General features: G+C 41.7%; 1 protein-coding gene across 2 annotated transcripts in view; it reads right to left on the minus strand.

The window, feature by feature from the left end:
• Positions 1-478: 478 nt before the first annotated feature.
• The window catches only part of CRMP1 (collapsin response mediator protein 1), a 51,402-nt gene continuing 36,841 nt past the window's right edge, over positions 479-15,039 (minus strand). For both annotated transcript variants that reach the window (XM_054203965.1, XM_054203966.1), the window contains exons 9-14: positions 14,035-14,191; positions 9,405-9,546; positions 7,447-7,617; positions 6,046-6,225; positions 3,262-3,427; positions 479-1,544 (exon numbers count right to left, since the gene is read on the minus strand). In XM_054203965.1, coding sequence (XP_054059940.1) covers positions 1,453-1,544; positions 3,262-3,427; positions 6,046-6,225; positions 7,447-7,617; positions 9,405-9,546; positions 14,035-14,191 — 908 coding nt within the window. In that variant the 3' untranslated portion in view covers positions 479-1,452. The remainder of the gene's footprint in view (positions 1,545-3,261; positions 3,428-6,045; positions 6,226-7,446; positions 7,618-9,404; positions 9,547-14,034; positions 14,192-15,039) is intronic.

Consider the following 15,039-nt stretch of genomic DNA (forward strand, 5'->3'; position numbering starts at 1 on the left):
GTGTAGACAAGGGCAAAGTGGTAGAAGGCCGAGAGCAGGTGTTTTGCTGACCTGCTTAGTTTCATAGAATCATTTAGGTTGGAAAAGACCCTTGGGATCATCGAGTCCAACCATCAACCCCACTCTACAAAGTTCTCCCCTATACCATATCCCCTAACACCACATCTAAACGACTCTTTTTCATAGCACCCCACCTTCCACCATAGCCCACGCCCCCCACAACATCTGCAATGCAATCATCAGACAAGTAAAAAGCAATAGAAAAGACTTCCTTACATAGTTTGTGAGAGCATCAGAAAGACAAGGAGAAAGCATTTCCTTCACTTTCACAGAGAGAGCACAAGTCCACTTTCCTACTACTGCTATAGTATGCATATGCAGACATCTATACATTTAACACCCCTTGTGACCTAAGAGGGTTCCTTCTTTCACATGATGTCAACCTAAAAGACATTTTCTCCTGAGTTTCTCCACGCTAAATTTTCAATCATTGAGCAACAGCAGTGGAAAGCAGAGGAAGACGCTTACCCATCAATTCATTTCTTTTATTTCACAAGCTTTGAATTCAGAAATTGAACCACAACTAGTAGATCTTGATACGGTAGAGTAAGTAAAAATGCGTGTGATTACAAAGGAAAAACTTTGTACAAAAAACTTTAAAAATCCGACGGCAACTTGGATTATCTGTAAGTACCAAAAATCTCATGCAGAAGGAGAGCACTACTGCCCAGGTGGAGAAATCCCTGCAGGGGTGGCAATGGCATCGGTATATGTATAAATTATGGCTCTGTCTAAAATGGAAACAAGAAGGACACAGACTTGGAACGTACTGAGTGGGAAGAGACAGGTGCTACAGAGACCATTTGTCATTACGTGTCCTGAAAATTTTCTGTGTCTGAATGAAGTGCTTCTTGGGTTTATAATAAATTAAAGATGAAACAGAAGCTGCTTATACTACTCTACTGCATACTTTCAAGATGGCCATTTTCTTCCTTCATAAGTGTTTTTGGTGGTGTTTCTCAAATACGGACATTAATCTTGGCATTGTGTCTAGTCAATTGTTGGCAACGTGTTCTAAAGGGACTCACTCACAGAATGCAACTTGCATAAATAACTCAGTAACATGCATTAACTACTCTAATACAGCGAAAGGGTGCAAAGGAACCATCATTCAGTTACGAGACGAAGCTAAAACCTGTAGTCACTAAAGGGGCAATGGAAGCACCATGCTTTAAGGTGACTATGGCATGAAAGCACAATTGTGAGGCAAGTAGTTCCAAGCAAACACACCACACTATTATCACCTCTTCCTATACAAAAAAAAGAAAGACATTTCATTTTTTATTTCCATTAGTACCAAATAAAACTGTGGGTTCGATAACACAGATATTGAAGGGAATGGACATTATTCCCATGATCCTTCATCCTTCCGTTTCTGTACATCATCATTTTTCAGCCAAGACTGGTAATATTAGAGCGACCACCAGGAGGTGCCACGATGCGGTGACCAGTACGGCGTGGGTTATTGTCATCTATCTGAGCTCCTGCAGCAAGAGAAAAATCAGGAAACAAAGCCATGAAAAGGAAAAAACCATCAGCGGTGAGATGTTACCTGGCTAGTTCCAGGTATGTTTCCACCACGTCACCATCAGCTGGTTTCTCTTGAGCCAGACCCCTGACTGAAGTGCTAAACAGACCTACAAGGCACATTTCTGTGCTTAGATCCAGTTGGCTTCAATGAGAAGTGTAGGCTGAAATGTTTGGGATCAGATTGATGCTCACCCTACATGGGGAATTGTTTTCCACTGACTTGAAGAGCCTATGCAGGGATCACAGCCTACAGACTGGGTTCCCTTTGCGAGATCAGACCCCAGTAGAAAATATTACTGATTTAATTAGAAAAAAAACCCCAAAACACGTATGTGCAGAGTGGATTTTTCAAACCTGACTCATTGATTTATCATACCTGTCCCCACTGAGTCCGCGGGTCAACAGTACAGTAAATGTGATGTTAGTGATTGAGCTGATGTAAACTTGTACCCAATTCAAACTGCTTTTAAAAATGTTGAAAGTTAAGCTTGAGGTGACAGCAAGCTTTCTGCCAGGGTGAATATTGCCTGATGACACTCAGCTTCCTAAAGGCAATGTAAGGCTACCAGAAAAGCACTGGATCATTTTAAATGCTATTGTAGTCTCTGGTTCTGCTTAATCTCATAAGAACACAGTAACGTGCATTTGCCTGATTCGGATCAAATTCCATACCACTAGATGCCTTGGTAGTACCTAGATCCAGCAGTAGATTGTGAAACCACAGCTTCAGATGCTTATGAAAATCCCACTTATCAGTTATTATTGTTAAACGTCAAATTTCTAAGCATTTTTTTTGCTTTATATAGGTTTACATATCTGTATGTGCTCACCATGGCCCCAGGTGTATGGGCAAAAATACATTTCAATTCACTAGAAGGGTTTTTTAAGTATTTGCTCTCCTCGGGCTTTCTTCCAGAAGTTTCTTTTAGTTTCTAAAGACAGGATCTGTCTGTCAGGAAGGAAAAACTCTACCATCGGCTCACCCAGGGGAGAAAATGCAGTGACTTTCATAACATCATAAGAAGCCACTTATTTACCAATTGGGCTGTAGACTTTTGAAGTATAAGGATTTGACACACTTGTAATTATCTTCAAATGACAAGAATTATTTCCAACAACCCCAAAGGATGATTTTCTTATGTACCATGGAAAACGTTTTGGGCACCAAGAGCAGAGAGGACAAGAAACGCTCTAAGCTCTATATGAATACCTTCTGCACATGGTTTGCCAACCATGGACAAGGACGGTTGAGGTTTCCGTGTCTAGCAGTTTGTGGTGATGCAGCGAGAAAGAAATTTGAGATGTCTGAGCCACGCGAGTTGCACCAGACCCAAGTCCCATCAGCTGTACGTACCACCAAGGGGCCTCAGTCACATCAACCAGAGACCTCAGCTAAGTGTAATGGGCCAGGTAAACAATATTAAAAGACTACATGCAGAAAAAAAAATTACATTACAAACATTTTTGGCAATTTGTAAAATATTCCTAGAGAAAGAATGTATAAAAACATATATATACATACATACATATATATATATGTAAGTATATGCATGTATGTGAGCATATATAATCCTTTCGTCTTTGATTAAAGAGGTAGTTATAATTGAAATTTATCACCAATAATCCATACCGATGGCTTTATAACAATTCTGATGAGTCAGGCTGACTTACCTGATAAGCTAAAATTGGACTGGTGGAGGTTTCTGATTGGTGGGGGCTGGTTTTTGGCAGGGGAGGATTTAGTTGAGGGTGCAGGAGTTGCGTATTTTGGTGTAGCTGGGATTTCATACACAGGCCCATCATACATTCCTCTGGAGACTCCTTGCAGTCCTCCCACCTAGATCAACAGGAGAATAAAAATCCAGATGCTGAATGCTCTGGTAATGCTCCCTAATGATACTCCTGCCTATAGGCAGAGACCGCTGAGCACAGACCTATATTCTGCGTTAGCTGAATGAAAAACATGTCTATACTCTCATGAAAGCTACAGTCTGCTTTATATATAAAGGAAATGATAAAGCTTCCTCCCACCATTTTTATATATTTAAAAATTGTGAGAGAGAGATTCTTATTAGGCGTCCTTCAAAGTTAATGGAGAGAATCGGGATTCAGAACAACAGGTCTGATCTAAGATACTTATTTTTGGTAAGATAAGTCACCATCACCTCTTCTCTCTCCATTCAGAGGCTGTTCAGCTGCTGAATCACACTTTGGCTCTTGCAAGACTGATACCCACAATACAGATTGCAGCAATTTCACTCCTACCTGGATTTTCTCTGCTCCTCCCCTTCAGATATCTCATTATCTTCATTAGAACTCATTGAAAAGTGGTGGCAATTTTTAAACTAAAATTTCAGAAGTTTTCACTTCTTGCCATCAACTAGAAAAGCAATTCTACGCTAGACTGTGGCCTGGGACCCATCTTATTATTTTATTATTATTATTATTAGGCAATAAAGTAGCTATCATTTGAACTCTGATTTCAGTTTGAGGTCTTTGGATTTTATCCTTCTACAGTTCCTGTAAGGAATATGAGAAAAGACAAATCAAAACAGTCTCACCGGCCTTAAAATGACAGGAATCTAGGGAATAATATTTTTAAAAAACAGTTCCAATTTTCAGGAAGAGCCCGAAGCCATTGAATCGCAGAATCCAAAGCTCACCAAAAAGATCAGAACTCCGTGGCTTACAAGACTATTGTTTCAGAGCCATTTCCCCAGCAGGTTAAACAGTGAAATTAAAATACCATACAGGCAGGCTGCTGTCAACAGGGGTTTAATCCAGCTCTTACAGAAATCGTGCATCCTCCTTGCTTTCGGTGATGGGGACATCAGGCTCAGAAGAGCCACCGTCTCGCAGGCTGAGCCAAAATGAGTGCCCAGAAGGGAACAGCTGCCGATCGCAGCAATGAATCCATCTCACAGGGACCCCCGCAAAGGCAGGAACTTATACTGCCATCCCTGCGCCAGGGATAAATTTATATTGCTATCCTGTGCCAGTTACAGCTTTGCAGCCCCTTGTTTGACACGTTTTTTCTATATTCCTTAGTTGTGTAGTGACGTATTCAAATGGTGGCTGATAGGACCATCACTGGGTTTTTCTAAATATTTCCAGTCAATAAAATTTGATAGTGGGAAAAGAACCACGGACATGAATCTGCTCTCCCTTCCTCTCGGCAGGCAGCAGAGGGAGCTGCAGGAGTGAAAATATCAGTCCTTTTCTTGGTCCTTTTGCAGATCTTTACCTAAGTATCTAAAATCAAAGGTCTTTCCCAAAATCTAGGCCCATTTGCAAGATGCAGGTTATTTAGCCCAGTTACTTTTCTGCATACTCCACTATAAGACACCACTCTGTTATTTGTTTTTAAAGTTGTGTTTTCACTATTGAAATTATATTTATATAATTAATATATAATTTTATATTACAGTATATGATTATTATATTATATATAATTATCAGATTATAGTAATTTAATTTATATAGCACTCCCATGCAAGTGAGCAGAGAAGGCCCACGTCATCGAAGTGGATAATACAAAAAAAGTGCAATACCGATTGGTATTTTGCAAAACTTTTGCAGATGCATTTGATTTTTAGAGTACCTTTTCTCATTAGAAGAGCAGACCTTCTGTATCGCACAGCTCGACAGAATTTGTGTGACAAATGATGAAAGAGAAAAACTATCAACTTGCTTGTAGACTTAATTTCAGCTGCCATCCCCACAAGCTATGGTATATGCTTGGTTGAAGAGAATACGGGTTTTCATCAATTTGTCTTGTTACCTGTCCTCACATAATGACTTTTGTGCTCAGTGGCAAAAAGCAATTTCCAGATAACCCCGAACTGGTGCCAAGCCAACTGGTTTTCAACAGAAGAGCACTGATTTAATTCAAAACCAGAAGTGGCCTAGTCTTAATCTAGGTCATTTCCCAAGCTTTTTTTTAAAAGTTTTCTGAGCTGTGAATGCTGCTAATACCCAGTTCAGCAAATGCACCAACAACAGTTCAAAGATGCCAAATATATTGAGTATCTCGGGCTTAGAGGCTTTTCTTCTCTGCAGTGTGGCTGTTCAGTATGCAAAGAGTAGCAGCAATTTAAAATTCTGTTTTTCTTCTGGCTAACCCTCCTCTCAAAGAAGCTTTATCTTTTTTCTGAACTTTAATGGAAAGTAAATTCTATCACTATTCCACCTCCTTTCAAAAGCCTGCACAGCTGGACATGAGGCAATTATGCACAACTGGCAATTACATGCTCTACCCACTGAAGCTCATGGTGTTAATTAAGTTATATCAGTTCATGCTTGCAGAGGAACCATTTTTTGGTCACATTTTGAACAAGTCATATACAGTTCATCTGATATGGGCTCATATTAGCACAATAATAGTAAAAACGCATGTGCTACTGTGGTTGCAAGAGCGTATGGCTATAAAGAAGATTAAAAAATATCTGACGTTACCTTATTCCTGATTTTGATGCGCTGGTAAAGATATTCAGGGAAAGGTTTGCGAGGGATGAAGCGACCCATTCCCTTATTTACGTGCAGATTTCCATCTTCAAACACAATCTTCCCTTGGCTTATGACCACGAGTGGGGCACCATGGCACTCCATTCCTTCAAAGATGTTGTACTCAACAGCCTGGGGATCAACCAACATAATCACTGCAAGTTCGGTACAAGGTGTCTTTCAGTTAGTAACTTATAACCTGTATTTGGTGTCATAGTTTTAGTTAACTGCCTTTTAAGAGGTGTATAAAATTGTTTGGTCTGAAGAAAAAGCAATGCATTTCAATATGAAATGATTTTAAAGAATCTCTCTGATAACTTTCCTGAATCAGGCTTTTCCTTCCCATTGCTCACTTTCCACCAGGGCTTTATCTCATTTGTTTTTAAGGACTTTCCATATTTCTCCAGTGCCTGTAGAAGTGCGATAGCCTTAATATGGAAAATTTTCCCAGAGGACATGGTCCCACCATGCATGTGCTGTGACTGCATAAGGGAATTTCAAAGGGGCCAGCACAAATATTTCTGTCTGAAAAAAGCCCAGAAAGGACCAGGAAAGCCTGAATCTAAATGGGAATGACTGTCAAAGACCAGGTGATTATTACTTTCTTAAAAACACAGAGAGATCCCAAGACAGAGAAATAAAAATTGAATCACCCAAACTTACTTTTAAAAGGTTTCTAAAGGTTTGTGCCTTTTAAAGTCAAATTCCAGTACAACATTTGGAAGAATCCCCCAAATACAGAAGACCAAAGCACCAAACAATAATGTAACAACTTTGAAATACACAGCACATAAGATAAAACCTGTCACAGTCAAAATCGAAGCAACTGTGAGTCACTGGTACTCTGTACCAAGGGCAGAGCAGTATGCAGCAAAGCTTTGGAATTAAATAGAAAATCCCCACTGTGAAGCTGCTCAGAGCTATATTATCAAAATATTTTATCATGTCGTAATTTAGAATACTGTTGATTTAATCGTGTGATTTATAATATCAGGTGCTCTTCAGGTAAGCAAAAAAAGTGAGCTGGTTTTAAATTTATCATCACAGCTCTACTAACCTCAGCTGCAGACCTGCTGATGCACACCTAGTTACAGATGTGCCACAAGCACGCAACAAAAAGTACAATGGTACATGCAGAGAGAAAAGAAATCCTTCCTGATCCCAGTGCTTCCAGTGCAAGATTTCAATACTTTCACCTTCTGAAATACTTACCCATTTCACAATAGGCATAGGCAGTTACATCACTCCTCTGTATCACTCCACATATATTTGGTGTTCACATGAATTAGATCAACATTTGAAAAGCAACAGTGATAACTTCATTTTTATGGCTGGTTTTCCTTTTCTCCTTACCGATTTATGGCTTTTAGCTGTTATAGTCTTCACCTTATCAGGGTCCCAAATAACCACATCAGCATCCGATCCTACAGCAATCCGGCCTTTTCTTGGATACAGATTAAAGATTTTGGCAGCATTGGTGCTGGTGACAGCTACAAACTGGCTCTCGTCCATCTTACCTGTGGCCTAAAAACAATGTGACTTGAGCAAAACATGCTTATAAAACAGGGATTTACTCTTCAGAGTGACGAATGATCAGGGAGATACGGGAAGGCTTGCGGTTCGTATATATGGTGATGGTGCGTGAAACAGAGGTTTTATCAAGCAGGATTTTATACAAGGCACGATACTTGGGAGTTTCAAATAGGTAAATGCGTTACTCCTGGCACCCCAAAGAACAGCCAATAAAACCTTAATGCAGATGATACCATCAGGTTGCTCAGCTACCTAAGGTCCCTTTCTCTACACACTGATGTCCAAGCGGTTTGGTTGCTAGTGCTAGTAATTTCCATTCAAATGTTTTAACAATTTTAAAAGAGAAAAACTTATATGAGTACATGAGATTAAATAAAAGATCAAGATTCAGACTCTTTTAAAAACCCTTCTTGCAAATTAAGTCTGTTCTACTATCAGTATTACCAAACCTATAAATCTAAGTAATACGACCCCAGTTATAAAGTCCTTACCTGGAGAAACGTCACCACCAATTGAACTTTTTATACAGTCAGTGATGGCCTAATAGCAGCTGTACACAGCAGCATTTTGATTTTTCAGTAGAATATTTTGGGGCCTTCCCTGGCAATAAGCAAAAGCAATGTTCCAAGGAAGAACAAGAGTGCCAAACTTTTTAATATTAAATAAACACTTATTTCCTGCCTGGTAAAACATGAGATTTGCAAAATATAAGCTAGTCAGTGGTCCAGGACTGAATGTTAAATTCACACGTAAATCCCATGTTGCAGCCCTTGCTGCAGCTCCTTCCCTTTGCGGGAGTAACAAAAGGGAAGTAGCACTGGCTGGCTGCGCTTCATGGAATCACAGAGTGGTCAGAGTTGGAAGGGACCCTAAAGATCATGTAGTTCCAACCCCCCTGCCATGGGCAGGGACACCTCCCACTAGACCAGGCTGCTCAAAGCCCCATCCAGCCCGGCCTTGGTCACTTTGCTTCCTTCCTCCTGCTTGCTTTGCTCCTACATGACAGGTATCTGAAGCTGCTTCTGTGCTTGGAATCTCAATAGTGATCCCTGGTTATTAAATACAGTCTGGGAGAAGCGCTCTCGAGAGCGTTGTAAGTACTACCACTTCCCAGTTTGCTGTATGCATTTGAGTGCAATGCAGTGTAAGGTAAAGAGTGTGTGTGTGTGTGTGTGTGTGTGTGTGTGTGTGAATGGGAGTGTAGGTAAAGACGGACAAAGGGGGGAGAATATCGTTATATATTAGGATCCATGGAACCATCAAAAAATTGCTAACTTATACCGGCACCCACCGCAAAATATGCCAGTATGAATTACATGCAGTGTTCTCCTTCAAAGCATTTTATAGTCGAGCCTCAGGCTTGGCTGCCATCCATTTGTAATTTCTCAAAAACGATGAGACATTTCCCAAATTCAAACAATCCGTTCATCACGTTTACATGGGGTCCACTTCAAACTCATTAAACCGCTCCAGATCCTGCATCTCTGAGAAGCATCCACTCCGACACCACTGGAAAATCGAGCGGTGTAGTCTGTGAAGCCCCAGGTCTAATAAAATACGGTGGTGTTGCACTGTCAAAAGTGAAACACAGCCCTGAGTTTATAATAAACTGGAGAAGGTTTTTGAAATAAACAATTCACCTCGTAGTAGCTCTCTCTCAGGGAATTCTCAGAAATGTATTAGAAAGTCATTTAAGTACTGGCCAAGAGTCTCCTGGCTTTCATTATTCAGCCAACACTCAATTTCATTTTAGTCCATAAAAGTAAGTAATTACTTACTACAGCCTTGTCCCAGACAACAGTCATTCTTTCCTCAATTCCATTGACCCCTTCAGGAATCATAGTGAAGTTGTCCTTTCCAATGGCTTTCTGGGCAGTGCTATACGGGCAATGTCCACTTCCCGTCACCTGCAGGTCCCCACTGTGGAGTTAACACACAGAAGGTTTAGACCAGGCGTCACCAAGGTTACCGTGGTCTCAGACTAGCTGTGAATGGACCTTTTGAGCCTACACACCAGTGGCATAGGCTGTAAATCACGTCAGCAGCCTTTACGTGTTGGCTACAGATCACTGAAGAGCAACAATGGCATCGGACATCTCCACTTTCCCCCAGGAGCACCCTCAGCTCCCAGATTACGGCTCCCTCGGGTTTCCAGCTGCGTATCGACAGAGATCAGGCACAAACCCACTAACCAGGACAAAGGATTATTCCAGGATTAAGGATATGATCAGAAGCTTGTACGAAATGTCTGCCACTCTCAGAGTAAATTAATTCACAACCATGCTGACAAATAATGGCAGATTTTACAGTGCAAAGTCATGAGCATCAAGCTTGTTTCCCTCTATTTCTCCCCTGCACATATATTTTTCTTGCAGTTCTTACACAAATATTTCTTGTCTGACCTTCCAAAAGAGAAGCATGAAAATAAATACGGAAGGAAAGTTTTTTGTCAGGTAGTCTTCTAACTAAAAAAAGAAAGGCATAGTGCAAGTCAAACTTGTGCTCTGGATTTATCTAACTTAAAGGTCTTACACAGAAAAAGGCATGGGGTAAAACACAAAAACAGCTACCAAATAATAATGCTTTTATTTAAGAAGTCACTTTTTTCAGCCTAGAGAATTTTTTTTTGCAGAGAGCCGAACTGGATCACAGCTGCTCTTGGGAATAAGGAGGAAGAACATAACCATAATGCATAATCTTGCAAAAATAGAAAGACAAAAAAAGAGATAGGTTCTTCAATATCCACAGGAAACAAGTGGTATTTTTAGGTCTTGATTAAGCTTACAGGAGTCAAACACATTAAAACACACTACGGTTTCTCTTCTATCACTCAAGAAGGACAATGTCCCCAAGAGCCTGTCATCCTTTTCTTTTACTGATTATGTAAGTTCCAGCTCTGAAACATCTGAACGATTCTGGTCCACAAATTTAGATTCCAGCAAGCTAACAAACAGCCAAGTACAGAGGAAAAACGGGTCACACATCAGTAATTCTAATGCACTTTTCTGGGCTGTCAGCCCTAATGATTGCTGACAGTCAGAGAAAAACCTTTGGCCTCTTTTCTTGTTCTTCATCATGCTCCCATCCATCCATCCATCCATCCATCCAGTTTTTAGCAGAAGCCAAATCCATGTATTTCATAGTGAAAAGGCAGCTATGTTTTAACTGTTCCTGATTATTAATGAGTGCCTGGTGTTACTCCATAGGATTACACCAAATCCATCAGTTAAACATTCATTTATCCTAACACCACAATAAAGTCAGGAGATTGCACTGCCATTTCTTCCTTTTTGTTACTCTTCTGTAAGCTAATCTTCCTGTGGCTGACCCCTCTCCCTCTTTTCTGCACTCTGATGAATGAAACATGAATGTCACAGCCAGGCCCATTTCCCTGAGGTTATGTTGTGCTTCTTACACCACGCTATTAATTCCTACACCTGAAAGACAAAAAGGAGTCGCTTCCTCTGAACTCCGTTTTCCCTCCCCTCTGACATTTAGTGGCATGCACTGCACTCCCCAGTCTAATCAACAGAAGACTTCTAAAGCTGAAGCATGTCATTGGAGAGCTGCCCAACACCTCCTGGTTAAGCACACAGGCACTCCGACCGTCTAGATACACTCTACTGTCAAATGGGGATGAGCATCAGACCAACAAAAAAGCTGAGAGACAAGAAGGGATCACCACAGAAAACATCTCCAAAAGAAGGAGTGGTGGGAATTAACAGCGGACATATGTGTATCTTTAAATGCCGCATCAATACCTCATCATCTTATTCTTCACTGTAAGCAAGGTTTTTGCGGTGGGTTGCATCTTCCACGAAGCACCAAGATCTCACATCTCTAGTTCAGAAGAGATGGCATATCACAGCGGCAATAACACAGCCGTTCACCGTGGAAGATGAAAGCTACCTCAGGTGCATGGCCCGCAGATGAAACCAGGACCAAATCTCACGTGGCAAATCCAATCTGCAAACCCCATGACACGTGCTGGATTTTTATACGTTCAGCTTTTCAGTGAAAAATCAACGCTTCCTGCAGAAAGCAGCACAAGGAGTATGCTGCATACTTGCAGAGGAAGAATGTTGTAAGGATTTTTTAATACATGTAAAATATTGGTCTCCAAATGAACAGTGCAATAGAAAAGCGAAATACTGTCTTTACCATCATCCTTGCATAAAATTCCCCACAAATGCATGTCAGACTGATAAAATATACAGTTCTTTTTTTAGTTTCACAGTATAGATTTAAAGTATTAAAACTGAAAGCAGGCTAAGCTGCTGTCATTTAAGATCTAGGACTTTAAGCCACTAGAAAAAAAAAAAACACACCAAATTTTTGCATGCTTGGAGGATAATGAAAACTTCTGTGACTCCTCAGTTTGTCTTTATGATGTTAGTGTTAAAAAAAGTCACTATTTGGATTCCAGTTCTAAATATTCTCTTCTTATTTTAGCTAATCTGTTTTGACCCATATAGTATTATTTTGGGACTCTCTTCTAGAAAATATATAGTCGTGTCTGACAGAGAAGAGCCAAACATTTTGATACACATCCACATCTGCTGGCTAAGAGCCTTACCCTGACACAATAAGCTTCACTCTTTACAGCACTGAGAGTGACGGATCAAACCAGAAAAGTCGATTTTCCTCCTTCTCCTTATTTTAAGGAACAGAAAGCTCAATTATGGAAAATCACTTTTGCCATCAGACCGTCATAACAGAACAAATTCCTGCGTGTTCTTACCAGAGCCGCATGTAACTCGGAGCTCAACTGTGCATTCATTAATAGTACTGTCAATGCAACATCATTAGGACAGCTGAATTAAAACCTGGGTTTGGCGGACTGCACACCCTGACCCACCGTGTGCAAGGAGAGATGTGTGCATGCTGCAGCAGTGCCACTGGCTGACGGCAGCTTCCCATCATGGGCACGTGCCCATCCACCTAAAGGGCAGCTCTGCCCAAGCCTGAATTACACATGCAGGGGCTTTCTAACACCAGACACACTGGCACTGTCGGCCATACAGCCCGCCAGTTAGCCATGTGGAAAACTAACCTCACGAGGAAATGTTTTCTGAAGACCAACGGGTCACTTTTAGGGTTCCAATTCTATCAGTGCATTGGAAACCCTAGAAAGGGGAGGCAGCAGGTGAGATAAGCGCCATCACATGGCATTAAATAAGGTTTTGAATGGTAAGTTGAGTTCCTCACTCCAGCACTAGTAATCTGTCCTGGTGGGACTTCAGCTGTGAATTTCTGTATCATTTCAAAGCAGATGGTCTTTTGCTTGAGCTGAAGAAGACCCACAGTTGGCTACGGGCAGGAAATGCTTTAAGGGATGGGTTTACAGTCTGGGTTCCTGGCAAGGCATTGCTGATGTCTTCTCTTCTATATGAGAAAGACACTTCTCCCTCTGCTGTTCACATTCCTTTCATCTCCCTAGTGATAAGCTTCTCTCTGCCAGCCTTAAGACAGTCAGCCCATACCCTGTCCTATCAAGTGATGGCCTCCAGTCACCAGCCTGTCTCGACCCGAGTCCCTGCCAGTCTCCTTTGTAATCCACTCTGGTCTCCATCTCCTGCCTGACGTGCCTTCTCTATATGTACCACTTATCCTTGCTGTCTTCCAGCTTGAGGACCCTGGAACCTATAAAGACACAAGGCAAGCTAAAAGTAAAAACAAGGCTGCAAGAACTAAACACAAGTAAACTTACATGATTTTCCATCCCAGACGAAGGCAGACTACCCCAGATCAAAAGTTTGCAATTTACAGGAGCTAAAACCACTGAACTCTTGCTACAAACACAATTTAGTTTAGGACAGCCTAATTCTCAAAAGTCCTCATAGCTTACAGCCCTGCACCGGCTTTGACAAAAACAGCACCCGTAAAGTTTTCTCAGTTCTATATATCTCTGCATTCAGGGACAACCCTGATTTGAGGATCTGTGCTTGCCAGATATAACCAGAGCTTAAAACTGAGTCTGTTCTCAGAGACGGGGGTCTATCCACCAGGCTGTTGTTTATGCTGGTGAGGATGCCATCTGACCACATAGTAACAATTTGGATGGAGAAGTCAGAGAACTAGGGAGGAAAGACAGTTTGAAGTCCTGGACTAAAGACTATCTACCTGTACAACTAGGAACCACTTGAAAAGCAGAAATAAAAAGAATTAATTCCTGAATAGCCAGAAGTTGCCTCTCTCTCATGCTAACCAGGAGCTGGAGAGTCCATGACTGCTTACCTGACTGACAGCCTAAATACAGGGATATAACCATCCCTGGTTTTCTACGTGCCTTCTCCGCTATTTTGTGTATGACACTAACTAACTGATCTAAATGAAACAGAGCTGATCCCTAGATGCTTCATCCCATGTGGCTTTTGCACTTGCCTGTAAAAATAATGAAGGTCTTACCATGCTAAGAGCGAATTTAAGTGGTCTGGAGTGGTAGGATCAGGGCTCAGAGGTGGCGAGGTCACAAAAGCTGCAGCCTTTGCCCAGTTTTTGCTCCAGTAATGTGTCCCATCTGTCCCCAGGCTGGCAGTGATCGGCTCTCCAAAAACAAGGGGACCTTGGGGAAAGCAAAGATATACAGGAACTGATTACAGTCCACTCGCTTTTTAGCACATTATACTGCTTGCTGCATGCAGCCATGTATGATTTACGCATTGCTACATGGCCAGCGTAGCTCCCAGAAAATTAATCAGCCCTGGCTTTGTCTGTATGATAAAAAATTAATCAGGAGGCTCTCTGAACTACACATGCTTTTGATCAGCATATTTACAAAGCTCCCTTTCTAATCCAGAAGGAGACAGTTCAGATCTGGTTTTAATTTGTATTGTTTTAATCACAGCCACGTTCTCTCTGTTGCTCCAATTCAGAGTGTGTTTAGGTGGAGGATGGGCTCCAGCAGACAGATGCCTTTTTCCCACTCCCAGGTTGGGCACAGCACCAGCACATAGCAGCATATGGTCCCCAGCACCATACTCCAAGCCTCCAAGAATACAAATATCGAGACGATATTTTGGTCTTTGGCTTTTCCATATTGCTCACCCGCTTTGTAGCACCAACCAGCAGAACAGTCCTGACTCACAAATGTAGCTTTGAAAGTGGCTGACATCAGGCTCCCAGGTCCCTTTTGGATGCTTTGTAACCTGGATTCCTCCACAGCCCCAGCAAGCAGTGTCAACCTGCAGATGTCCCCAGTGCACATCTGATGAGGTCAGTCTCCAGCAGCCCGGCCAGGAGCGAGCATCAGGCATCTCTAACAGCAGGTTCACTGCCCAAGCCACTCCTCAGAGGGTAAGACCCTGAAATACTCCCCCAAATGGCGCAGAAGGTGTATTGGGCCCTGTTAGGAAGAAAGTATCTCCCTCCCATGAACAGAGAAGCAGCAGTCTAAGGCAAAGGTAAAAGGGA

Source organism: Rissa tridactyla, chromosome 5 (assembly GCF_028500815.1).
Source record: "Rissa tridactyla isolate bRisTri1 chromosome 5, bRisTri1.patW.cur.20221130, whole genome shotgun sequence".
Taxonomy (NCBI): Eukaryota; Metazoa; Chordata; class Aves; order Charadriiformes; family Laridae; genus Rissa; species Rissa tridactyla.